Below are 26,589 nucleotides of genomic sequence, written 5' to 3'. Positions count from 1 at the left end.
TATATTATTAAGTATAGCTGGATGTAGTAAATCACGCACAAGTAATTTATTCCTTTTGACTATCAAAAAGGGAAAATTTGTACAATGATATGGCTCAACAGTAAAGGCTGGGTGACTTGAGTTTGATCTGTCGAACCCACATAAAGGAAGGTGAGAATAGACTCCATCCACAAAGTTGTCTTCTGACCTCCACATGCAGGACCTGACATGCATGTGCATGCCCATGTAAGATACACACACATAAACAAATACATAAATGTTAAAAAAAAAGATTTAGGACAGTTTGCTGAAGTTGGTTCTCTCCTTCTACCATATGGGTCCTAAGGAATGAAGTCCTATTGTCTGGCTTGGTGGCAGGCTTTTGTACTCACTGAGCCATCTTGCTGGCTCAGCACAGCTTTTCTTGTTTTGTTTGTCTTTTTCTTTTTTTCTTCTCACTTTGACAATTAGGACGATGTGCCAGGTAACCACAATACTTATAATAAAGACAGAAGTATTTGTTATTTGTTTCCTGCTTTTCTCCAACAGCTGTCTCATTCCTACCAGGCTAAAAGTAGCTATGGATGACTTGAACCCAGCATGAAGCCACAAAACAAAAACTCTTTTGTCCTGAACATCCCTCTTCAAGTATTTGGGGTACCCCTTCTACTTGTGGAAAGGACTAATCACTCCACTGTATGTTGAGGGATAGGGTCCCTGCCCACCAGGGGAAGTGCAGGCTGCTGAGCAGAGTAAGCTGAGTACTGGGCTCTCCCTGGGGCTGGGTGGGAAGACAGATGACTAGACTCAGCACAGCTTTTCTTAAGAGTCAGATAGTACTTTAGGTTCTGTGGGCGTTAAGGTCTCTACTGCAACTACTTTATTGCCATAGTAGAACAAAACTAACCTTGGTGTTCTAATAAAACTTTATGTACAAAAAACAGGAAGCAAGAATAAGTAAGGACAGCGAAGGCATGAATATGATCAGAGCATGTATGAAGACACATAATAAAACAATTATATGTCATCAAAATGTCCTAAAAATGTTTTTAAAACCAACAACCAGGGATTGGCCAGTGTCAGCCAGGCAATCTGTAGACCCCAGCTTACCATGTCTCTGATAACACACCTTCTGACTCTGTTGTTGTTTGGTCTTTTGAGAAAGAGTCTCACTCGGTAGTACAGGCTAACCTTGATATCACAGCAATCCTCCTAGCTCAGCATCTTGAATACTCAGCCAACATACACTGCTCCTTTCCTTTTTTAAATACTTGTTTTTCTTATTTTTAATTTTGAGTGTGTGTGTGTACGTGAGTATAGGTCCCTGGATTGAAGGTACAGGCAGCTGTGAGCCTTTCTGACATGGGCGCTGGGACCCGTGCAAATGCTTCTCCCTCTGAGCCATCTCTCTGGCCCTACTTTTTTGCATTCTTGGTATTTTGTGGCAGTGTTCTTTTTTCTTGTGATTGGTTTATTAGGTTTATTGATTTTTCAAACCACATTTTATTTTTATTGATTTTTCCCTCTATTGTCTTTTGTTTGCTTGCTTGTATTTCATTAATTGCTTTTAATGTATTATTTTTCAATGTTTTATAGAGGTATAAATTATAAATCATTACTTTCCTATCATAAAAATTAAGCCTGCCAGATTTGGCAGTACACATTTATAAGCCCACCACTTGGGAGGCTGAGGCAGGGAATCACAGTGAGCTCCAAGAAAGCCTAGGCTACAGAGCAAGATCCTGTCTTTAAAAAGCAAATAAATAAACAAAGTTTAGCCATTGTTTATATAAAATACCTACACAAGCAAAACCAGTATTTTATCACTATTAAATGCTACTTCATGATGCTTAGTTACTTCTCTCACTTTTGTGATCAAACACCTGAGAAAAGCAGTGTATGGAAGGAAAGCTTCTGTGTTTGCCTCCAGTTGGGCAGAGTGCAGTCCACCACGGAGGGGGCTGGTCTACAGTGACAAGCAGGAGACAGAGAAGGGACAGCCAGCGCTCAGCTGGCTTTTTCCTTTTCCCCTTTCTGCGCAGTCTGGGACCTGAGCCCATGGGTGATGCCACACATATTCAGCATGGGTCTTCGGCTCTCCCTCCTCCCTGAAAATGCCTTAATATACACTCTAATGAGAGTGCCACTGATGCGCTAAGTGCTTACTAATCCAGTCAAGGTGACCATAGGAATAAGCCATCACATGCCTGCTCCATTGGTGTTCCATAATTAGAAACACAGAAAACAGTTCTTCCCCACCCATTCACTGGATGAGAAAAATTCCTTCTCTTGGATGATGAAGAGATAATTAGCCATCTTTTTTTTTTTTTTTTTTTTTTTTTTTTTTAATATGCACTAGTGTGAGGGAATCAGATCCCCTGGAACTGGACTTACTGACAGTTGTGAGCTGCTGTATGGGCACTGGAAATTGAACCTGGGTCCTCTGGAAGGACAGCCAGTGCTCTTAACCACTGAGCCATCTCCCCTGCCCCGGTAATTAACCATCTTAAACAGATGCCAGCTCTACTTCAGCTCTGAACACCAGTTACTATAAATTTAACCTATGAAGGCTAACTTAACCTCTCCAAGATTCTATTGCTGCTCCTTTTAGAAAACAGTCAGTAAGAGAAGGGGGTAGGGGCACTGAGGGAGTCAATATTGCATTCCAGAAGTAACGTGGATAAAAGGTGAGGTGAAAATAAACTCCAATTTTAGATCAGTTCCTCTTCCTTCCCACGCCTCCATAGGCTGGCTCTGCTCCCAGGGCTTAGGCAAAGCAATATTAAATGCTTACAAAAAAGGGCTTACAGTTGGTAGAATCCGAGACTGAAAACCCTTTGAGAACGACTGGAGCTCACTGTTGGGAGGAACACATAGAAATCTCAGCCAGAGTGAGGGCAATTCGCAAAGCTAATCACTGTCTATAATGATGGCAAAGCGAAGCAGACAGAATCCCATATGTGATACCTGGATGTTCCCCAAAACACGAGGCCCTGGAACAAGCAATGCGTATTCTCATCACTCCTCAAAACAGCAGAATTCTAATAAATCTGGCACAAAATCTAGACCAGGTTCCATAAACCCAAGTAGCAGAGTGGAAAAGTCTGCAGAATAAATGAATTATTGCCAGGAGGAAATTCACTAAATACTTTCAGTAAGCTGTGAACAACTCTGGAAATATTTAGAGAGATTGCAGTTGCCTCTGGCATTCTTAAAACTCAGGCAGGTAACAAGCCTGATTTCAGGAGCAAACTTGGAAACTCCACTGGCTGGCAACCACATGGGGGAGTAAAGACAGAACACCCACTACCTCAAAAACCACACTGAGAAAGCGCCTGGGAATTGAACCAAATCCATCATACTGCATCCAAAAGAAGGACTTGTGGTGGTGGAAATAGAAGTAGGGACCAGTGTTGCTTCAGAAAAGAAAAACCCCCGAGCAGCTGACAAATTCTTCCCTGGGGTGGGGGTTTTTCTGCAGAAAACAGTGCAAAGAGGGCACTGGTTGGTAAAATCTGCATGTTTTAGTGACTGTTTTAATCTATCAGAGCTCAAATTATTTTTATGAAGCCTCACAACTCAGTAACAGTATATATAATTCATCAAATGTTTTCTCCTGGACCCATTAATAAGCTATTATCCAACGGAACAGCAAAGCCTTAAATTTGGTACTGAACTTGTGGACTGCAGCTGCATGCCGTCCACTTTCCACCAGCCATCATCAAAGTCATGCTGCGTGACAGCCATCATGACTGCCACAGAAACTGGGGAACAGGCACACCATTAGACTTGCTCAAAAGCCACCTTAGGAGCACCCACCTTTCTTTTGCTGTCAGGATGTCTGTTGCCTACACACCCACTGATGAACAAACACAAAAATGGTGCCCCGTTTCTTCCCACACTGGCTTTCCTCTGCAGAGCACACTCCAAAGGCCAGGCAGGGGGTAACAAAAATCCTTCAGCAGGGTGCAATTAGGTATTATGAAGTTTGGAAAAGCCAGAGTAATACCATTCTCTCTCTCCTCTTTCTCAAAAGGGCCAACACTTTATCCCCCTCAACTGCACACGTTGGACTAAAGGTAGCAGCTGCCTCACAAAACAATCTTTTGAAAAGAAAATAATTACTATGCACTGCCTTTGCTGTGTGCCTAGATTGTTAAGAGCACAGTTGTTTAATGTTATGGTGTAGGTAACTTGCTGAAACCAAACTCTCTGCTAAACAAGTCATTAGCCTTTGATTCCTTTCCCTTGGCTGTGGCGTCTCCATGTTCCTACAGGTCATTATGATAAACTCCCCAGGACACAGCTGCTATTTACATTAACTCTTGTAATCTGTAAAGATGAAAAATAAGTTTTCAGAGTTGGAGAGATGGCTCAATGGTTAAGAGCGATGGCTGCTCTTCCAGAGGACCTTAGTTCAATTCCCAGCAACCATATGGCGGCTCATACTGTCGTCAGGCCTACATTTCTGTCCTGGATGGCCTCTGTCCACCTCATGCAGCCTTCCTCCTGTTAAGAGTTAGGCCTCTACCATGTAGCTTTGGATTCACAGGCTCAGCAAGACGCCTAACACTCAGTAAACATTCATAGATTTTCCTTAGTTTTTAGATGTTCATCCAATGTTCAAATAAATGTGTTAACTAGTAAAACTGAGCAAAAGACATCATCTCCCTGTGGAATCATTTGAGTTTTAGTCATTTGAGTAAGATTTTCATGCTGATGAGTCTCCTTGGAAAGCACTTTGGAAGTTAGGTGTGATAATGATGTCTGCCATCGCAGCACTCAGGAGACTGAGGCAGGAGGACTGAGGTAGACCCTGCCTCACAAGAAAGGGAAGGAGGGAGGGGAACTGAGGAACACACTTAAGCAGAAGCATGAGTGTGTAGAGCAAACCTGAAGAAATGCTCAGTGGCTGAAGAGACCACTGAGTAATGAACCAGCTAGGAAACCCGTTTTCCTATCAAGATCCTAATTGGGAACAGCCTTTCAAAGCACAATGCAATTCTTTCTTTATGAAAGGACCATCTATTTCAGACCTTGGAAACTTCTGAACAAATAGCTTCTTAGTTCACCTAGGCAGAAAGCTGCCCACTACTGCTGATACCTGCTCCATTGCCCTGCTCTTTGCTGACAAAGACAAATTTCAAACGGCTCAAAGTTCTGGCCACCTATGAGAAAACATAGAAACCATCCTATCTTGGTTTTAATTCTGATGCTTTCAGCTTCTGTCTGCTACTTACTAATAAATGAAAGTTTGCATTAATTGGATATAGTTTTCACTACGTTTCAAAAGGCCCATCTGTCAAGGTTTAGCCCAGAGGCATTTTTCACAACCAAGTGTTAATCAAATCACTGGTATAGCTGAAAATAGCTCTCTTACCATAAAGTCACCTACTCAGAAACAATCCAGTCATTAAGAGCTTTATAATACTTAAAGGCAGATTGAAGGCAAATGATTAAAACATGTACTTTTTTTAAAAAAAAATCAAAACCTGTAACTAGGGGGGTTACGTTGCTGCATGTGATAGAATCCTGCTTTGCTTTTTCTCCCACCACTTTATGACTAAAAGACTCTAGAGAAAGCTGTCAGCGAGGAGAGCACGCCTCCAAGCCACAGCGTGAAGGGAGCCCACACCTCTCCAAGTAATGCTGTCTTTGTATTTCAAAAAGCACAGGTATCAAATGATAACAGATAAGCTTTGATTTGTATATAAAAGTGTGGGCTCTGTAAAGGAAAGAAAATGAAAAAGTAAAAAGCCCGTAGATATGACACAGAGGATCGAGTAGGTCCCTGGCAGGGTCCCTTGTGATGTTATTGTTAAGAAGCTGCAGTTGATTGCCGGCTCTGACTGCGGTTATTATGAGCTGATAAATTATTTGCATTCAACTACAATCACACCAACCTCCTTCTGAAGCCCACACAAAGAACCTTGAATCAGAGCCCTGTTTTGTTTTAGAGAAAGTTTCTCCCCCACCCCTGGTTTGTTTTCTTTTTCCTAAGGAAAAGGTCATTTAGAAGGCTACAGCAGAGTCGTACAGATTAAATAAATTAGCAATGAGCATGAAAGAAAACTAAGAAAAATACAGCTAGCTATAAAGTGTTATTTCAGCAGATATGGCAAACAGAAAAAAGTTTGTCAGTTTATCCACTGAAAACCTCTCTTCTGTATTGTTATGTAAGTGTCATAAAAAATAATTAAAAAAAAAAAAAAAAAAACATCTGCAGCAGGCTGAACTGGGACATATGAGGACTCGATACAACTGAGCTTCCAAAACTTAAATATCTCAAAGCACTTTTTTGCTTATAGCAAATAAAATGGAGAGCTGCAGATGCTTCCTCATCTGTGTGTAAATGAAAGCGGAGCCGTGTGAGTAGTTAGTATTCTTAGAACTGCTGAGAGCCAGTTTATTTAAATTAAATCAAAGCCAATCTGTATCTGTACAAAAATAATGTTCTCAGGGCTCTGACTCTCTAGACGCTACAGAGCTGCAGTATTCTCCCGCCATAGCTCCCTCTGAAATCAAGAAGAGAAAACCAGAGCCCGGCAGACTGAAAACACTTCAGAGGGACCCAGGAGAGGGAGGTTCAAAGGAATCAAAATAGCCCATGTCTCACCAGCCACCTGCTATCAGCAGGGCTGGGCTCCTTGCTGCCCTATTCTTTGTGCTCCCAAAGCACATCTTGGAATTTATCATGTGTCTATCCTTTCTCTCTCTTCCCTGCTCCATACTGTGAGCTCTAATGGCAGGAACTAGGTTTATTTTAGCCTGGCATAGTATCTGTTGACCTGAAAAGTATCTACAGTATGTAATAACACCTAGATATCAGTTCTCACCAATGATTTGAATTGCGTATGTTAGAGAAGGCTGGAAAGAAGCCTACTGCACAAGCATGAAGAGTTCAGAGTCCCAGAACCCATTGGAAAGCCAAGGGCAGTAGCTAGGGCCTGTAACCCCAGATCTGGAGGGGGTGCTGGTGGGGAGTCATGAACACCCCTGAAGTTCTCTGGCCGGTAAGCCTAGTCTAATTAACTAATGTTCTGGTTCAGTGAGAGGTTCTTTCTCACAAAATATAGGTAAGGCCAGGCATGTGCCTTTAATTCCAGCGTTCAGGAGGCAGAGGGAGCATATCATGATCCACATAGTGATTTTCAGCCCAGCCAGGATTATACAGTAATGACCTTATCTAAAATTATATAAATAAATATGTAGAGAAGATCCAAAAGACATCAACTTCTGGCCTTTACCTGCATAAGCACACATGCATATATACCCAGATACACATATATACCCATCCCACACCAAAAACATTAAAAACAGTAAATATCTTAGGGAACTTATTAAAAATGCAGCTGGTAGGGACACAGGGCTATATTTCTGTAATACAGTACTTGCCTAATATGCTAGAGACCTTGACTTCAATTCCAAGTTCTTGAAACATTAGCATATTTCAAGCCTCCAACTATGACCAAACACCCCTAAAGAGCCAAGGACTGCAAAGACTAGAAAAGTGTAGCTCTATGGAGTGCTGACATCTATGTCCCCTTATCTAGCTAGTATGGACAACAGCTTTCAATTGGCTTTACTTTCATGACATATTATTTTAATACATTGCTCTTTATCCTATACTCACATTCCATAATTTATGCAGTCTACTGACAAAAATAAAAATCTGGATAAGTTGGTCAAGGCTCCTGACCACTAATTATCTATTATGGATTCTCTCTAAACACAGGGAGATTGCTATCTATATCTATGAAATGACATCATTTCTGGGTTGAGTCAAAAAAAAAAAAAAATTCCAAGATTGATTTGAGGCAGAGCATCAAAACACATCATGAGTGTTTGTCTCTGACACATGACAACCTCTGGAAGCCTTTGGTATACAGGGGCTTTCACCCTCTACCATTTCCTTCCCACTGATGGAGGCAGCCATGTGCAAGTACTCCCCACCGAGGTACAGAGGGTGGAGGCGAAACAGTGCAATCAAAGCAGCTCCAGAGAGGAAAGAACACTTGTCAGAGAGAAGCTCCAGAAACAGACAAGAAAACTTTGCTTCTGCCTTGCCCACCCTGGGTAAATCATCCTGTTCCGGATCTGCTTTCCCTAGCTGAGAGGCCAAGCTTCCCACCTTTCAACCTTCAGGAAGGAACAACATTAAAATCTACCTTGTTATTTGGAAAGCACCTTGTGAGAAATGTCAGTGTGCAGCAGCTTCTGAACACACCTTGGGGAGCACAGCAGAGGGCAACTCTGAAAGCCAAGCAGTCAGAAGCTAGTAGAGGGGAGCAGGCAGGGAGAGGAGAGCTTGGTCGCTGCAGTACAGACAAAATTACATGCTGCAGGACAGATGCTGCAGACTGACCCTGCAGGGTATGGATTACTCGATGTTATGAAACGGAAAATGGCTCTGGAGTGCCTGTCTACAAGGCAGCCTCATTTATTCTGATTAAGACTCACTCGCTCTGGCAGGCCTATTTCCATAGCCTCCAGCTGACTCGGGTTGCTTTCGGTTAATAAGCACTGAGTTGTGGGGTAGGGGCATTTTTAACCGGTAGATAGCAGTTTCCTTAAAACTATAAAACCTGAATCAGAAATAAATGCTAAAATGTAAAACCAAACCAGTAGGAACCCCACTCCTCTTCTCATCATCCCCTTTATTACCTACAAGAGAGAGAACTTGGAACACACATTTATCTCATCTCAAAGGTGCGGTGCACTAGAATCAAAATGTACCTAACATCAAGCCAGCTGGAAGAACGTTCCTAAAAACACATCTGCTGAGTGAGTTTTCAAGGGGAACCAGACAAGATACTCCAGCACCATCTTTAGGGACAGAGGCTCCAGAGCTTCAGATGGGTCTTGGCTAGGGTTCTTCTGCTTCACACTCCTTAGACGACCCACACTTCAGTGAAGTTTAACTCCCTATTCAAGGGTAATTCCTTCTTATCTCACGGTATTGTCTAGTTTCCCTTTGTGATTGACAGGGAATTTCATGATCCTGGAGACCTTCACCAGAGTAACAAACTTGAAACCAAAAGGATAAGAATCCCTGATGCAGGTAAGACCTTTGAGTACTGATTGGGGCTCTATCCAGTCCCACAAATGGAATCATCTAAGATGGAGCAAAGGCTATAGCTAAGATACTTGTTCTGTTTGTCCAGATAAATACACTCACTCTGACTAAGGATGTAGGTTATTCAAGGTGAGAGTAAGTTGGCTTGAAAGAGAATTATACCTGCATGATTATGATGTGTGGTACAAACAAATTGATTGGACTCAGGGCCTCCTGCATGCTAGGCAAATGCTTAGATGTATCTCCAGCCTGTTTGCTTTTTGATAAACCACATGGTTCAGGATGGCCTAGAACTCCCCACCAACGCCAACTCCCCATTAGCCAGCCCCTCAGCCTTCTGAGGAAATTACATGCAAACATTATCATCTCAAGCCTCTATCCACATTATTCTTAGCCCGAGTACTAATCAAGTTAGTAAGACTATTAGGGCTAAGCATGACAGATCACACCTTTAATCCCAGCACTAGGTATGCAGAGGCAGGTGGGTCTATGTTAGTTAGAGGCCAGCCTGGTCTATTTAGCAAATTCCAACCATGGCTACAAGTGAGACGCTATCCTGATGATGATGATGACAACGACAATAGCAGCAGCAGCAGCCGCCAGATTTCCCACATTCCTAGGAGTCTACAGAGTTCGATGTGTTCTCATAGTCATTACATTATCCTCAGACTGTAAGGAGATGTCAAACTCCCATCATTCTTTTTGTTTAATCCCAATGTATGGGTATTTCACCTGCAGGTATGCCTGTGCACTGTGTGCATGCAATACCCAAGGAAGTCAGAGGAAGATGTTGGATCCCCTGGGACTAGAGTTATAAAACCACTGTGTAGGTTGCTGGGAATGGTACCTAGATCCTCTGAAAATGCAGTGCTCTTAACTGACAAGCCATCTCTATAATGCCAACCCCCTAGTATTCCTTGAAAAGAGACTTTCCATTCATCAGAAATGTAAAGGATAGCAATAGAAAGCAGGCTGGATGAGGAGAGGCCAGGCCGTCACTGCTGTGTTTATAATGTTTATAATGGCTGACGTTCAAAAACTACGCTTGGAACAAAGGAAGGGACTAACGCTGCAGTCTACTTCTAACACAAAATCCAGAAGTAATACAGAATCAGCTCCAGTCAGATCACTATCCTGGGTTATCCATCTGTATCCTATGACACACATCTGTAACCCCAGTGCTGAGGCAGGCAAAGGCAAGGTGACCAAGTTTTGAGGCCAGATTGAGCAACATAGTAATACTCTGTCTCAAAAAATAAAAGCTAGTATCCTGACCAAAAGACAGAGCCAACATGGTCTAGCACAGGACTTTGCCAAGCTTAAGGACACCACCCTGTTGAGGAAAGAGGAGCAGGATGAAGGCTGTGGTTGTGGTGTGGCAGCAGAGTGCAGTCTTCCTCTGGAGAGAAAGAGTCAACACATGACCTGTGATGCTCCTCAGAAACACCACAGCCATGGAGAGTACCTGATACAGTTTGTTCACTCATGGACTTGAAGCATATTAAGCTTGTATAGAAATGAATGAGGGTCGACTTTCTCTGACAGTGCAGAAAGGCCAAGCTGTCTGTGCATTATTATGGAAGCCCCTGGATGGAGGATCAGAAAGACAGCTTAGAAACCAGGTCCACTGGGTGTAGTGGTGCATACCTATAATCCCAATATTCAACTTTAAGGCCTGTCTGAGCTATGGGACTCTGCCTTAACCTCTCCCCCTCTACCCCAAAAACACACACAAAACAAGCAGAGCCCAGGGCCTAGGGCTGCAGCCCAGTGACAGAGTGGTAGAACTATGCTTCTCATGTGTATGACCTTGGGCCCAATACTCATGCACACATTAAACAAATAAACAAACAAACGCAAACCAAGAGCCCATTCATTTTAACTCAAACCTCTCAGCACTGCTTGGCTGAAAACAGGCATCTGGAACACCGACCACATACACTCCTGAGCATATTTCAGAAGTTTCTGACACATGCTTTACATTAGCAGCTAATCTAAATACTGAGATGTTTACAAAATACACAAAACAGGACAAAGGCTATGCTTTGACCCGTCTCTGTCTTGTTGTTTTAAACTCCATGGCTGCCTAACTGCTTCTTCCCCTGAAAAGTTCCCAGGGAGAGTCCATGTAAAACAGCTCTTAACTTGTGGTAGGTTCATTGTCAGTTACTTCAGTTCTTTATCTCTCTTCAGTTTCTTAAACAAGCTAGCAATAAGTTTACGCTGTATTTGCATAGTGTTTCTAAAGGGCAAAGAAAACCCACCAAAAGTGCCGTTTTCCAAGATGGAAGGATTGAAGATGATTGCTTCTCACTACAGAATGTCTAAGCTACAAATAATGATCTCCTGTCACCAGGAGCAAGGCCAACTGAGGAAGCTCTGACCAGTGTCATAAACTTTCATCAGTGAGTGTGATGTGACACGATCCCTTAGACTTGCTCATACCAGTGCGCTGACCTCAAATCAAAAGGCTTACACGGGCTGCGCTAGCAGCCAGAAAGCTCGCCTTTCCCCCCAGCTGCCATGTACTCAAGTCATTACCCTACAATCTACAGAGACAGATTTAGATTAATAATTTATTACCTTCCTGTACTGCAATGTAGTTAAGAATATAGGACAGTTTGGCAGGAGAAAGTTCCTGCTGAAGGCTCATTGCTGGAAGAGATATTCCATTAGTCATCCACCTCAAATTGGGTACCCAGCACATAGAAGATAAAAGGAGGTACCTTAAAGGGCTCCCAAAAATGCTTTTCCATGAAAATAAGACCAATGTGTGTTTAATGTATACCATAATCATTACTTTAAAAAGAGATATGACTTGCTGTTATTGGCATAAGAGGGTGTACAGACCACAAAGTACTAAAACAAAAACAATGAGGAAGAGAGTGGGGTCAAGGCCTTTTGGCACTCATGCCTTCTACCAGGAACACTGCATTCAGAACACTTATCTGGGCCCTCAGATGCAAACACAAACGAGGAAGGGACCTCTTGCTAAGCCTGGAGCCATCTTTGTGTCCCATCTGCAGTCTTTATGGCCTCTGAGATTGTTAATCTCTCCATGCAGAACTTCATGCAGATTAGAATACATACAGTTAAGGAACACAGATCAGAATATTATCATTACAGTGTAAGTGATTTTTTTAAAGATTTATTTATTTATTTATTTATTTATTTATTATGAGTACACTGTAGCTTCAGACACACCAGAAGAGGGCATCAGATCTCATTACAGACGGTTGTGAGCCACCATGTGGTTGCTGGGAATTGAACTCAGGACCTCTGGAAGAGCAGTCAGTGCTCTTACCCACTGAGACACCTCTCCAGTCCACAGTGCGAATTACAGTGGCTGGAGAATATGGCAGGAAAGTATAGCCACGACCTTTCTTCTGCTTTCCATGCTGAATTACATTTACTCAACTGGGCAAACGCAGGGTTTCCTGGGAGAAGCAGACTAGCTAGAACATGGCAGGGTAAGAAGCCACCAAGACTGGCTGCTACACGCAATAGGGTTCATTTCTAACTCATGAACCAGAAAGAAAAATCTGCCATTTGTGAAATGAATCAGAAAAACATTAGATACATTTTCCTCTTTGTATATGAAGAGCCCACATAATAGGCTAAGTTTGAAAAAATAGAGAAGAAAAGACCAGTTCATTCCAACATAAATGCTCAGAAAGAAGTGCTAAGCAACGGAACTTGTTACCTGCTGTACATTACATATTAGAGAGGTTATTCTGAATAACATAGCTTTATGGAGCAGACAAATATACACAGACAAATGGTCATAATAGACTTCCATTTCCAATCAGGTTGGAGAACTCATCACCCCACCATAACCAATACCTAATATAGAGAAATACCATAGGCACTACCTAGTACACAGAATATACAACTGCCATCTATCATACAGAATATCTGTGACAACCGGAAACAATAGACTGCAGTCCTAAGAGAAGAGAAGACCCTCCTTGAAATGACAGTTCTTTCTTTAAGGACAGTTTCCCTGCTGTAGCAAAGAAACCTTCAATCTAAGCAGGACAGAGGAGACTTGCTGATGTTGGAAAGCAGAGACATTTAGACTTTTGGCTAAAATTTGATGAAATTGTTGTAAAAAGATGGGGTAAGGGCAGCATCTAGTGAGAACCAGTTGGTGGTGGTAAGGGCTAGGGGCTACACTGCAAACACCACAGAGCAGGATTACCAGATGAAGAATGATACAGGATGGAGAAGGTAATAGAATCATTAGGGGTCAAACAGTGCTTGGGTAAGAGGCAGAAGCATGCTGGAGCTTGGCTCTGCTATGTTAAGCAATTATATTAATACCACCTGCTAGCAGAGACACAAGAAAGACTTGCCTTATGGATGAGACCTACCCTGGGGTTCTCTTCCTAAAGCCTGACTACAGCATCGAATGCAGGGTGCACAGAGAGCTGCCCAGCCATCACAAGAACTTCAAAAGGGAGTTAAGACCAGAAGTTTCAGGGGATCGGAAAGAAAGTTATGTTTGTGTGATTCAGGAAACATTAGGCAGCGTGATAATGACACATGCAGCAGAATGGAACATAAAAACATGATATGAATGATGATCTTTTGATATGGAGGAGGGAAGAAATAGAGGATGACTCAGAAACCTCTACCTCAGAATATGGGTGGAGATGCTCTTTTTATGTTAATAGGGAATAAAGGAGAAAGGGAAGAAAAGCTCTGGCTTCCGTCTTGGCATATTAACTTAGCAGCAGTGAAGAGGCATCCGGTTGGAGATGAGTGACATACAGGTGTCTGGATCATTTGGTGCTCAGCAGTGACAGATCTGGGAGTGGTGATCACAGTTATCAACTGAGGAGATGACTGAGCCTGCTAAAGCGCATGCTGAAGTAGGGGTGATGGAACAAAGCCCCGAAGAACAAATAACTTGCTGGGGAGGAACTGAGGGGGGAGTCATTGAGAACATCAAGGAGAAAAACAAGGAGAATGGTGACTGTTAGGGCAAGTGAAGACAGGGTCTCAAGAAAATAAACAAAGATGCCAAATGTTACACAGAATTTTTTAAAGGTTTATATTGTTTATTTTTGGGAGTCAGGGTTTTTAACACAGGGTTCCTTTGTGTAGCCCATACTACCCTGGACTTTGCTCTGTAGATCAGGGTGGTCTTGAACTCACAGAGATCCACCTACTTCTACTTCCCTAGTGCTGGGATTAAAGGCGTGAGCAGCTGTCACCAGGCTGTTATCTTTTTTTTTTTAAATTGTGTATTTGTGTCTTTGTATGTGGATGTGTGTACTTGAGTGTCTGTTCCCATGAGTTCTAGAGGCATCAGAGCCCAGGAGCTGGAACCACAGCTAGCCGCTGAGAGCTGAACTTGAGTTCTCGGAAGAACTGTAAGTTCTCTTAGCTACTGAGTCATCTTATAGCCTTACTGCAGACTTCAGGGAAGAGGGATAGGAAAGTCTCCAACCAGGAAGGTGACCATTATCTTAGCACCCAAGATGTGAATAGAAGCCAAACCTTACTGGATTCAGAAGAGAACAGAGAAAGGAAGAGAGAGAGCAAAGAAAGCCTGCCTAATCAAGAAAGCCAAAGGCAAGGAAGACTAAGTCGGAACTACTTGGAGAGCTGCCACAAAGCAGAACCTGCCACAGTAATACCCGAGGGATGAGTGAGTAACTTAAAAACGAGTGAACTAAGGAATCCCCACCTACTTCTTGGTTGTCCTTCTCACTTACTATGTCTATCTGTCTGCAAACTGAATTTGTACTAGGTTCCAAAGCAAGTTCTTCTCTTCCATGATTTTCTGATCTCCAGTAGCCTACTCTACTATTTGAAAATCGAGGGTTGGTGGTGACTAGCATTCGAGAAGCCCTGGGCTAGATCCCAATGCTGAAAGTGGAGGAAGAGGTCAGATAGTGAGGGATGCTGAGAGAAAGACAGGAGTTAGAACTGTGAAATGTGCCACAGCTGCTGTAGAGAAAGGGGGAGGCTGTAAATAAGGAGTCAGTATACAGACAGAAAAGCTACTGACAAACAATTCTACTCCTATCTTTATGTTGAAGAAACTGATGAACATGTTCACACAAAAACTAGCATCTCAATTAAAAAGTAGAAACCTCTGGTGTCCACCAGCTAAGGAACAGATAAGTCAAGTCAAGGCTAGAGGTATACCTGAGCAGTTAAGAGCACTGACTGCTCTTGCAAAAGACCAAGGTTCAGTTCCCAGCATCCACATGTGTCTTATAACCATTTGTAACTCCAGAGAACTCCAAGAGATCCTAGAGTCTCTCCTGACTTCAGAGGATATCAGACAGGCATGTGGTACACATACATGACTGTAGGCAAAACATACATATAAAACAAAATAAACAAATGGGAGGGGAATGGAGAGATCACTCAGCAGTTAAGAGCACCACAACCATCTGTAATTCCAGTTCCAAGGGTTCTGACCCCTCTTCTAAACTCTGAAGGCACTGGATACATGTGCATATACACATGCAGGTAAAGCATCTATACACATAAAATTAAAGTTAAAAGTGTTCAAAGCTATTCTTCACTAAATTGCAAGTTTGGGTCCAGCCTAAGCTACATTGAATCCTACTCAAAGAAGAATGAATAAATGGATAAAATGCTCACTCAATTACAAAGACAAACATATAATATCAGACTCTTAACAGAAACCCATGAAAATAAAAAACAAAACCAAACAAACATACAATTGTATATTTTAAGCCCTGAAAGTAAACAATTCCCTACCAAATTTCTATACACAGCAAAGTTACTCTTACAATGACAGTTGATAGAGAAACAAGGCCCTTTTGAAAGAAACACAAACTGAAGTAATTCATGACCATCAAGTCAGCACTGAGGAAGACACTTAAAGGAATCCTAAACATGAAGAATAAAGGAAGTGCCAACCAAGAAGGCACAGTTAGGAAAGTCACAAGGATGGAGAGATGGGTTTGTGGTTAAGAGCACTGGCTGCTCCTCTAGAAGATCCAGGTTCAGTTCCCAGCACCACATGGCACCTCACAACTGTCTGCAACTCTAGCTCCAGGGACCTGGGAAAACACCAATGCACATAGAATGAAGGTAAATATTTTTTTAAATCTTTTTAAAAAAAGAGTTTCACAAGAAAAACAGCTGAACAAAAGAGAAGTAGGAATAGATCATGCCCAGCACCATAAACTAGCAAGTACCTCATACAAACAGGGGAGAAAGAGAAACACAAATAACAACCTATTATGATCAGTATTATTCCTACTAAACATTAACTTCATAGGATACAGACTCACCTGGGAGACAAGCCTCCAGGCTCATCAGTGAGAAATTATCTAGATTAGGTCTGAGGTGGGAAGACCCACCCTAAATGTGGGCATTATCAACCAATGAAGGGCCCACACTGAATATGCACATTACTCTCAGCTTCCTGGCCATCTACACAATGTAACCTGCATCCTCCAATGGCTCACATTCCTTCCCTGCCATCATGATGCTCAGTATGTCCTTGAACTGTGAGCCAAAATAAACTGTCTCTAGATTGCTTCTAGTTAAGACAAGTAACAAACATCTGTGTAACCAAGAGAACAACTGACAAGCCTATAGCAATTAGCAAATGTCTCTCATTAACCCTAAGTGTAAATGGTCTTAACGTTCCAATGAAAAGATGCATGATACCCTACTGGATTAAAAAATAAGATCTAAACTGGGCATGGTGGTGCACACCTTTAATCCCAGGACTCAAGAGTCAGAGGTAGGCTGGTCTCTAGTACTTGAAGCCAGCCTGATATACAGAGTGAGTTCCTAGACAGCCAGGGTTACATAGAGAAACTCTGTTTCAAAACAAACAAAACTAAGAACCAACTATCAGTGTCTCTTAGAAACCCATCTCACTGTCAACTATACCTACACACCGAGCATTAAAGGATGAAAGTCTAGTACCAAGCAAATAAAAGCCAAAAACAACCTGGCACGCTTGTTTTATAACTGATAAAGTAGACAGCAAACCAAAACTAAAAACATTTTGGCCTTTTGTTTTTGGTTTTTGATGGGGTCTTTCTATGTAGCCCTGGCTTTCTAAAACTCCCCCCAGCAGTCCTCAAACTCACAGAGATACACCTGCCTCTGCTGAGCAGAAACCACTATGCCCAACTAGAAAACATTTTTAAAGTCTACTACATATTAATAAAGAAAAAATAAGAGGCCATAAAAATCATAAATTATATAAAACAAATTTTAAAAACAACCACTAATGGACATGAAAGGACAGATCTTGACATAGTAATAGTAAGTGACTTCATATCTCATAAAAAATAGGACATCAAGGACCAGCGAGATGGCTCAGTGGATAAAGGAGCCTGCCACAAGCCTGATAACCTCAGTTTGATTCCCAGTACCCATGTGGTAGAGAAAATCCTCTGACCTCTACATCAACACTGGTATACTTATGTACACACAAAACACATGTAACCAACAAACAAAAATAGGTTATCCAGACCAAAAATCAATAATGAAACTTTAAGGGCTGGAGATATAGCTTAGTTGGTTGAGTGCTTGCCTAGCACAAGGTCCTTGGTTAGATCCCCAGCAATGCATAAACCAGTCAGGGTAGCACACTTCTGCAATCTCAACACTTAAAAGATAGGGGAAGGTGATGGGAAATTCAGGTCATCCTCAGACATAGAGTGAGTTAGACATCACACTGGGATACTTAATAACCTGTTAACAAAACAAACTGTCATTTTTTTTCTCATTCAAAACCTGTTTAACTTCTGACTTCCCCCATGAAAAATAAATAGGAGTTCAGGTATTTTTTATATAAACAGCTCAATGTAAAATATAAAACAAGATAAACTTCAGAGTTAATCTACACAATAAATCAAGTGAACCTAATAAACATTTCAGAATGTTTTATCCAAGAGCAAAATAAAAATTCTTCTTCTCAGTCAACCAGTGGGACATTCTCTAAATAGGTCATAAAGCAATTCTTAAGAAATGAAAAAGAAATGGAAAAAAAAACCCTTCCATCTTAACACAACACAGTGAAATAAAACTTGAAATAATTAACAAGAAAACCACAGGTATTATATAAGATTCTAAAGACTGAACACAGACTCTTGGGTCACTAAAGTTGTGAGAAAGGAAATTTAAAAGTTTCTAGAACCAAATAAAATGAGAACACAATTAACAGAACCTTTGGGATTCAGCAAGGCAGTTTGTTCAAAAGAAAAGCTTATAGCTGTGAGCGCTTATGTTAAAAGACCACAGACATCTCAAATAAATTATTTAAGTTCTTAGAAGAACAAGAACCATCTTAATTCAAAAGTCATAGGCAGGAATAAATAATAAAGGTCAGGGCAGAACACAGAGAACCAGCCAATGCCTATCAAGAGACAAATGGACAAAGATAATGAGGCACACACAATCGAGCTTTGTTCAGCCATGAAGAGCAAACTTAGGTGATTCCAGGAAAGTGGACGGAGTGGGGAGAATTGTGATACCAGATTCAGAAAGGCAAGTATCATCTGTCTTCTCACGTGGAATCTAGGTTTTATATATACTATATGTATGCTATATGCAGTGTACAAAAAGGTTATAATGAAACTCATTCTGTACACTAAAATAATTAATAAAAAAAACTTAAAACTTTGGGCTAGTGAGATGGCTTGGTGGGGTAGGACTTAGCCTGCAAGCCTGACACCCTGCATCTGATTCCTGAAAGCCATGTAAAGATGGTAGCAGTGAAGCAACTACACACAGCTGTTCTCTGACCTCCATTCCAATGGTATGCATTTGTTCAAATGTACACATCATAAACACACACTAAAAACAATTCTTTTAAATTATTACTTCATATTTGCTTTTTATTGATTCCTTTGAAATTTTTGTTTTGAGCTTCTTCATACATGCATAGGCATTCATATAATATTACTTGATATACTGTATCAATAAGTATATACAGACTACAGCTTCAACTTTCTTCTAGATTATGAAACATAATAAAATATAAACCAGGTGTAGTGGCTCATGCTCATGATCCCAGTGCTTGGGAGGACAAGATGCCAACTGCTGCAAGTCCAAGGCCAGTCTGGGTTATCCAGTCAGTCCCAGGCTAGCCTAGGCTACAAAAGCTAGACCCTGTTTCAAAGAAACCCCAAACCAGAGCTGGGTACATAGCTCAGTAACAGAGCACTTACCTAGCAGGAACAAGCACAGCAGAAAGAACAGGAAATGAAAAATGGAAAAGAGAATGTGACCCAGGTCTACTGGCGCAGGTTTGTAGCCCTGGGATACTTAAGCTGAAGCCAGGGATGGAGAGATGGCTCAGCAGTTAAGAACATCAGCTGCTCTTCTAGAGGTCCTGATTTCAATTCCCTGCAATTACCTGGTGGTTCTCAACCATCTAGGGACAGTGTGCTCACATACATGAAAGAAAGGAAAAAAGAAAGAAAGAAGGCTGAAGCCAAAGCTGAGCCATAAGGATAGAAAGTCCAAGAACTACCTGGGCTACAGAGGAGAGTCAATGGACAGCCTATCCAAGAAAGATTAAAACTGAGCCTCCTGGCCATGGCAACGAGTGTCCTTGTGACCTGGCCACTCCTGACCTCTTCATGAACTGCACTAAGCAATACAGAGTGCATCCGCATTCACATCCTCTACACCTTTGCTCTGAGTACCACTGCCTTGGAAGACCTCCGGTGACCTTTCCAAACTGCTCAGGTATCAACTTCTCAGAAAGAACTTCTGGCTCTCCCCTTCATGTCTCAGTGAAAAGCTTCTCTGGTTCTGGGAACATAAGGCCTGAATCCCTCCACTTCGCCCATATATAATAGAGTTTGTCTGTTTCTCTCATCAAACTTGCCATTTTTCCAGGACAGGGGCTATGCTGCATTTGGTGTTTTACTACTGCCGCAACTGGAGCCAGAGTCCTACTAAGTTCTTTAATAATTAACCAGGTATAAATCTCCTTCTTAGAGGCAGAAAATCTGAAAGTTTCCAGGGTCAACTACCACCTTTAGCCTATTAGATCCGCCACCTTGTAGGATTCCAAATCCAATTAGGTCTTTCTTGTTTAGAAATGTTGACACAGTTCAGATGTTAATTCCTTTGGTTGCTTTCAAAGGCATTCTAGCTCCTTAAGTCGTCTTTGTAGACCTCTCCCCTCATTATATTGCTTTCACAGTTTAAGCCTCAAAGGATAATCCCTACTGCTAATTTAGTATTCAGCCAACAAATACTTTTATAGTACATTTATGTGCCTAATTTTATACTTGCTTAGAATACCTCACATAAGCGATAAGGGCCAAATTCCTGCTCTTAAGAAGTTGACTAACTCCTGAGGAATTTCCAAGTTCTTAGGGGAATCTCACATTTGTTTCCAAATGATAATCACCAAGCCCAAAATGCTATTTTCAAACCACATAGCAGTAAAATTATAGAGAAAGCACTGACTCAATAGCCCACAAGGAAGAAAAGATTTATCACATAAATCATGATCATGGGCTTCACTACTGGGTCCAAAGCAGAAATGAAAACAAGCCACCTAAATGAAGTCCGTGTGTACCTGGAGCTTTACCAAAGAGGGGTCAACTAGTAAGTGGTACCCAGGAATGGGTGGTAACTGCACAGTTCCCATATTTTACATTATTTGTTCAGGAAGAATTCATATAATCCATGAGCTCAATAGTATCAGATTAAAAAACAAAACACCTTTTATTAGTTGGGAAAAAAATGTAAGTACTCAAGTAAAAGCTAAGTATACACAAGTAATGGGCACCAACTAAGATGACCCGGACAGAGCTTCACCTGGGTCATTTTGTTGTTGCATTGCTTGGTAGATTTTCATCTCTTTATTAAAAGAGAGAGAGAGAGAAGCTGTTGTTCAAAAACGGTGGAAAACAGAAGAATAAAGAGAGATCATAACATATAAATATTCAGTTTTATTTTAGATTATTTTATATTATGTGATTTTTTTTTCATTTCATACCATTGGTGCTGTAGTAAATATATAGTTATTTATCTTGCTTTTACCATTTTGTGTAGGATGTCTCCCCATATACTCATTCTTCTAAAGTAGGAAATGTTAGATAGTATCTGTCCCAGTTACTTTTCTGTTGCTGTGATAAAAACACCATGACCAAAAGCAACTTGAGGAGGGAAGGATTTATCTCAGCTTACAAGTTCCAGTCCATCAGCAAGAGAAGCCTAGGCAGGAAGAGAGCTGCTGCCTGGCTTTGCTACCTCCGGTTTGCCAGCTACCTTTCCTGCACAGCACAGGCCCTCCTGCCTAGGGATGGCAGCACCCATAGTGGGCAGGCCCTTCCTATATCAATTAGCAATTAAGAAAATCCCTCTCTGGGTAGCTGTAGGCCAATCTGACGAACATAATTCTTTGGTTGAGGGTCCCTCTTCCTAGGTGATTCTGGTTTTGTGTCAAATTGACAGCTGAAAGTAATTATGATACTACCTATCACATAAATACGTAAAACCATTACTGCTGGGCATCATTGGGCAGGAGATAGTAATGTTTCATGTGCAAAATAAACAAGTGTCGACGACTGTTCTTATTCCCAACTATCTAAAAATGTACTTATGATAAACTTCTTTTGTTTCTATTTTTGCATTTATTTTTTGTGCATATATGTATGTGTGTATGTACATATGCCATAGTGTGTGTATGTACATGTACCACAGTGTATGTGTGTATATTTACATATGCTACAGTATATATGTGTGTGCATATGTCCCACAGTATATGTGTATAGATATGTGCCATGATGTGTGTGTGTGGTGTGTGTGTGTGTGTGTGTGTGATGTGTGTGTGTGTGTGTGTGTGTGTGTATGTGTGTGTGAAGGCTAAAGGACAGCTTGTAAGTAAGTTCTCTGCATCCACCACGTAGTTTCAGGGACTGTCAGACTTGTCAGTAAATACCTATCTCGCTGGCCCAATCTTTTGGTTTTCTGAGACAAGGCCTCATTCTGTGGCCAGTCTGGCCTGGAACTCACTGGAGTATTTCTGTTAAGGTTACATTAAAGAGCTAGGCATAGTGGCACACACCTTTAATCCCACCATTAGGAGGTAGAGGAAAGTGGATCTCTGTGAGTTCAGAGCCAGCCTAGTCTATATATCAAGTTCTAGGACAGTCAGGGTTATCTCCATAGACCTTGTCTCAAAACACCAAAAAAAAAAAAAAAAAAAAAAAAAAAAAAAAAAAAAAAGCAAAAAAACCAGAAAACAAAAACGAAAGGATTACATTATAGGCCTGGATCACCATGCCTACCTCATGAGCTAAATATACATGTACATACACATATCCACATGCATCATGTACATATTCCTATACATACACAAACACACACATTAAAGCCAAGGTCTCACTATGTATCTAAGATAAATGATTTTTATTTTGTATGTCAATATGAACATATACATACAAGGCACCCTCAGAGACCAGAAGCTGGCTCTCTGACATAGGTCCTGGGAAACAAACTCAAGTCCTCTGGAAGAGCAATCAACGCTCTTAACTACCTAGCCACTTCTCCAGTTCCTCTCAACTCCTGTACCCAAAACAACTATTGTTTTTTATAGTTATATGTGTATGTGCCTTGTTTGCATGTATACATGTGGACCACTTGCATGACTGGTTACCTGCAGAGGTCAAAATAGGGAGTCAGATCCAGCAGGTGAAATTACAGATGGTTGTGAGCCATTATATGGGTTCTAGCAAACAAGCCTGTGACCTCAGGAAGAGCAGCCCATGCTCTTAAACCACTGAGCCATCTCTCCAGCCCTAAAACTCTTTTTCCCCCTAAAACACTTAAAAGGGGACATCAAGGGATATAAACTTTTTAGACATGTATGCCAAACCATTTTTGGTTCTCCTCTGTAGCACTCTTAGTAGCACTGTGTTCTTTGCGTAGTTTGCAGTGTGGAGTTGAACCTAGTGCCTTTCACATCCTAGTCAAGGGTTCTACTACCAGCCTATATCCCAAGCCCCTAGATATTCTCACTTTAATCTTCATCAGGATAAATATAGTTTCTTATCTGAATCTGAAACTCCCCCACAAGTCTACTCTTAACCAAGTATAAGTGACAAATACAGAAAACCCAATTATTTTTTGAGACTTCATATTCCTCCCCTTGAATTCTGAATCTTCCAAATAATCTTTCAAGGTTCCGGGGGGAAAAAAAACCTAAAAACTCTTGTCCTCCAAGAATCACCGACAGTCAGAAGGAGCTGTGGCGAAACAGAAGAAAACAAACACTACAGCAAACAGGCTGGGTTAGGGTCCTGCTCTGCCCTGTTCTCTATATTTGACTCTAGCCAAGTAACTTTGCTTCTCTGGGTCTCAGTTTCCTTATTAATACAAAGAATGTAAACTGTTTATTCCACAATTATCATTAAAAAGTAAATGAGAAGATATTCGATGTTTCTACAAGTCTGATATGTGGTTGGGACACTTTCAAAGAAATGATTTTCCTAATGTGATAGTAATAAATTAATTACTTAATTAAAATTATCTCACATAAAATGATGCCCAGAATTAGCCAACAAAGCATCATTTTATATAAAAACAATCTGGGTCAGCTTTCTATGTACTGCAGCCTCCACCACTATAATCATGCAATCATCAGCTACCCCCACCAGACAGCAAAAACTCAGTCAGCTAAGACAGTAGTCTCTGCAGCGAAGGTTTTTGGTATTTGTCCAGAATAACAGCACACTCAGAAGTCTTCAAAGTGCTGTTTTTTTACACTCTGTATAATGTCAGCAAAAGAATAAAAAGACACAGAAAGCTCGTATTTTCTAATTTGGCTTTTGACATTCAGCCTTCTTGGCACTGATGCCTGGCAAGAGGCTCTAAGCAGGTGAAATAATCTTGAGAAGGACAGTTTATTCTGTCAAGTCCATCAACATGGTTCTTTTCTGTTAAAAACAATAGGGCTGAAGAAATGGCTCAGTGGTTAAGAGCACTGACTGCTCTTCCAGAGGTCTTGAGTTCAATTCCCAGCAACCACATGGTGGCTCATAACCATCTGTGATGGGATCTGGTGCCCTCTTCTGGTGTGTCTGAAGAGTACAGTGTACTCACATACATGAAATAAAGAAATCTTTAAAAACAAACAAAAGAACAACAAGGCATGCAGAGCCAGTGAGATGGCTCAGCTGAGCAAACCTGACCACCTGAGACTAATCCTCAGAATCCACACAAAGGTGGAAGGAGAGAATTGGTTTCACAAAGCTATCTTCTGATCTCCACACACAGACTATCACTGCAGGCATGTGCAGCCCTTTCAAGTTAAGATAAATAAACAGATTTGTTAAAGTAGTAAGAATCCATCAGGCATGGTATCTCATACCTTCAATCTTAGCACTCAGGAGACAGAGGCTGGCAGATCACTGTGAGTTTATGGCCTGCCAGCCAGGGCTAACACAGTCACACACTTTCTCAAAAACAAAGAACAAAACAAAAGGTTCTCCTTCCTCTAGGTAAGAAACCAAGCATCTCTTACTAGGCAGGTATAGTCACACAGCACTACATCTTTTTATCTATCTCTCAAGTCGAGCCATGAGGCAGATCTAAGGTTAGTACAGCAAGATTAGAGGATCATAAAGATAGGGCCAGTCTGGGCTACACATCTAGATCCCACTTAAAAAGATAGAAAGACTTTAGGTAATGTGCCCTGAGCTGTGACACTTAAAGTGCCTTAGTCGTGTGACAACATCTTGCTCCAGGACCCCAATCTGTCCAACTCTGAATATTTGTTTATTTGTTTTGTTTTGATTTGTCAACCTACCTTTATAAAACAGCAAACTGAATACCGATTCTCCCTTATGAGAAAAAAATCCAATTCATATCGTGATTCCAAAACGAACAAAGCAGGATATGGTAGCACTTAAGAGACAGGCAACCGGATCTCTGAGTTCCAGGTCAGCCTTGGACGGACACACACACAAGCACTCTCTCTCTCTCTCTCTCTCTCTCTCTCTCTCTCAAAACCTGTCTCAGAAGAAACAAACAAACAGACAAAAACAAACCCAACAAGTAAACACCCACCAAAATGATGCCCATTTATGTCAGCAGATAGCTTTTCTGCCTCTGGCAGGTCTTTAAAACAATCCCATATATTCAGGATGCTGACTGTTTGGACAGGGTGCAAGATGGAAGAGGTTAAATTTTAAATCTCAAAAGCGATACCTGTTGACAACCATAGAACGCTGAGGCAGAAGAAACTGTAAAGCAGGTACAGGCTTCTCAGCGGCTTCACTGATATCTGCCAACAATATCCTGGCAAAACCCAGGAAGCAGGACTTGGCTTGACTCCCAGTCTCTTCTCCATGGCCTTTCAGAGAGGCGGAACCAGTACACTAGAAAGACAGAAAGACAAGAAATTATATGCCAAGCAATTAATAATTGATTCCTGGAAATGTGGAATGCTAGAAAAATGTGTCAGATCAGGAGAAAGAGAAATTTCAAGTGTGTCTTTCAATGTTCATCCCTGCCAGTAGATTTTCAGCCTGAGCTCCGGCAGAGCCTATAATTATCAGTGTAACAACAGAGCAAGGATATATAAAGTGAATATGCTGTTAATGCGATTTTATATCCCATTGTTGTCTATTCTAACATCTATGTGAGAATGGGAAAGCGCACTAACCTGAGAAAGTAGCTCTGATTTTCCACTTCAGCTTCTACTAACTGCTCTGTGATTTTGACCAAAGTACTTCGTTATCTATAGAGAGGTTGGACTTCCTCTAACTAATCCAGATTCTGCTGCCCAGTCTGGCTTTTTCAAGGTGATTCTCTTTAGGCACAGCAAGCACTGCCCAGTTTGCTACAACCCCACCCCAACCCTATCTTACAAATCTACCCAATTTACACTTTTACGTTATCTGCCGGGTCCAAGTCATTGGCCAATTCCTGTCTTAAGTTCTCGGATACTTCTCCCTACGTGTTTAACTTAGGCATTTGTGCTGGCTACCCAGTAATCTAGTGGCTGTAAGATGGAAGAGAAAGAGAATAACATTGATTTTCCAGAACTTTCTTCCCTCTCTTATAATTCTTGACAACATGAATTGACAGGATTCGGAAGAAACTATTCAAAAACCTGTTGACTAAGCACGGCATCTTATACCTGAAGTCCTAGCTATTTGGAAGGCTAAGGTAGACTGGTTTAAATCCAGGACCTCAAGGTCAGACTACAGAGCATAATGAGACTCTGTCTCAAAAAAAAAAAAAAAAAAAAAAAATTAAGTCCTGTGCTGGCAGCGATGCTGCATAACTCTAATCCCAGCACTTGGGGTGGGGGCAGAGGCAGGCAGATCTCTGTGAATTTGAGGCCAGCCTGGTCTACAGAGCAAGTCTCAGGACAGCCAAGGCTACAAGGGGAAAAAAATTAAAAATATTCTGTCCTAAATATGAAGCTGTCATCCACATCTGGTAAATAGCACAGGTTGGCAACTCTAACCCTCACTTCCAGCCAGCATACAGGACCAACGTTGTCTGGAATGGATTTCAGTGCCAATGCCAAGAAATGACACACAAAC

The 26,589-nt window shown here is 41.4% G+C and overlaps 1 protein-coding gene across 2 annotated transcripts in view; it reads right to left on the bottom strand.

The window, feature by feature from the left end:
• KIAA0319L (KIAA0319 like) overlaps positions 1 to 26,589 on the bottom strand; it is a 91,858-nt gene that overhangs the window by 63,156 nt on the left and 2,113 nt on the right. For both annotated transcript variants that reach the window (XM_080921567.1, XM_080921566.1), the window contains exon 2: positions 25,244 to 25,413. In XM_080921567.1, the coding sequence (XP_080777693.1) occupies positions 25,244 to 25,385 (142 nt within the window). In that variant the 5' untranslated portion in view covers positions 25,386 to 25,413. The remainder of the gene's footprint in view (positions 1 to 25,243; positions 25,414 to 26,589) is intronic.

Source organism: Micromys minutus, assembly GCF_963924665.1.
Source record: "Micromys minutus genome assembly, chromosome: 9".
NCBI classification, from domain to species: Eukaryota; Metazoa; Chordata; class Mammalia; order Rodentia; family Muridae; genus Micromys; species Micromys minutus.
The sequence above is the reverse complement of the archived record's forward strand: the minus strand, read 5'-3'. Positions and strand labels throughout refer to the sequence as shown.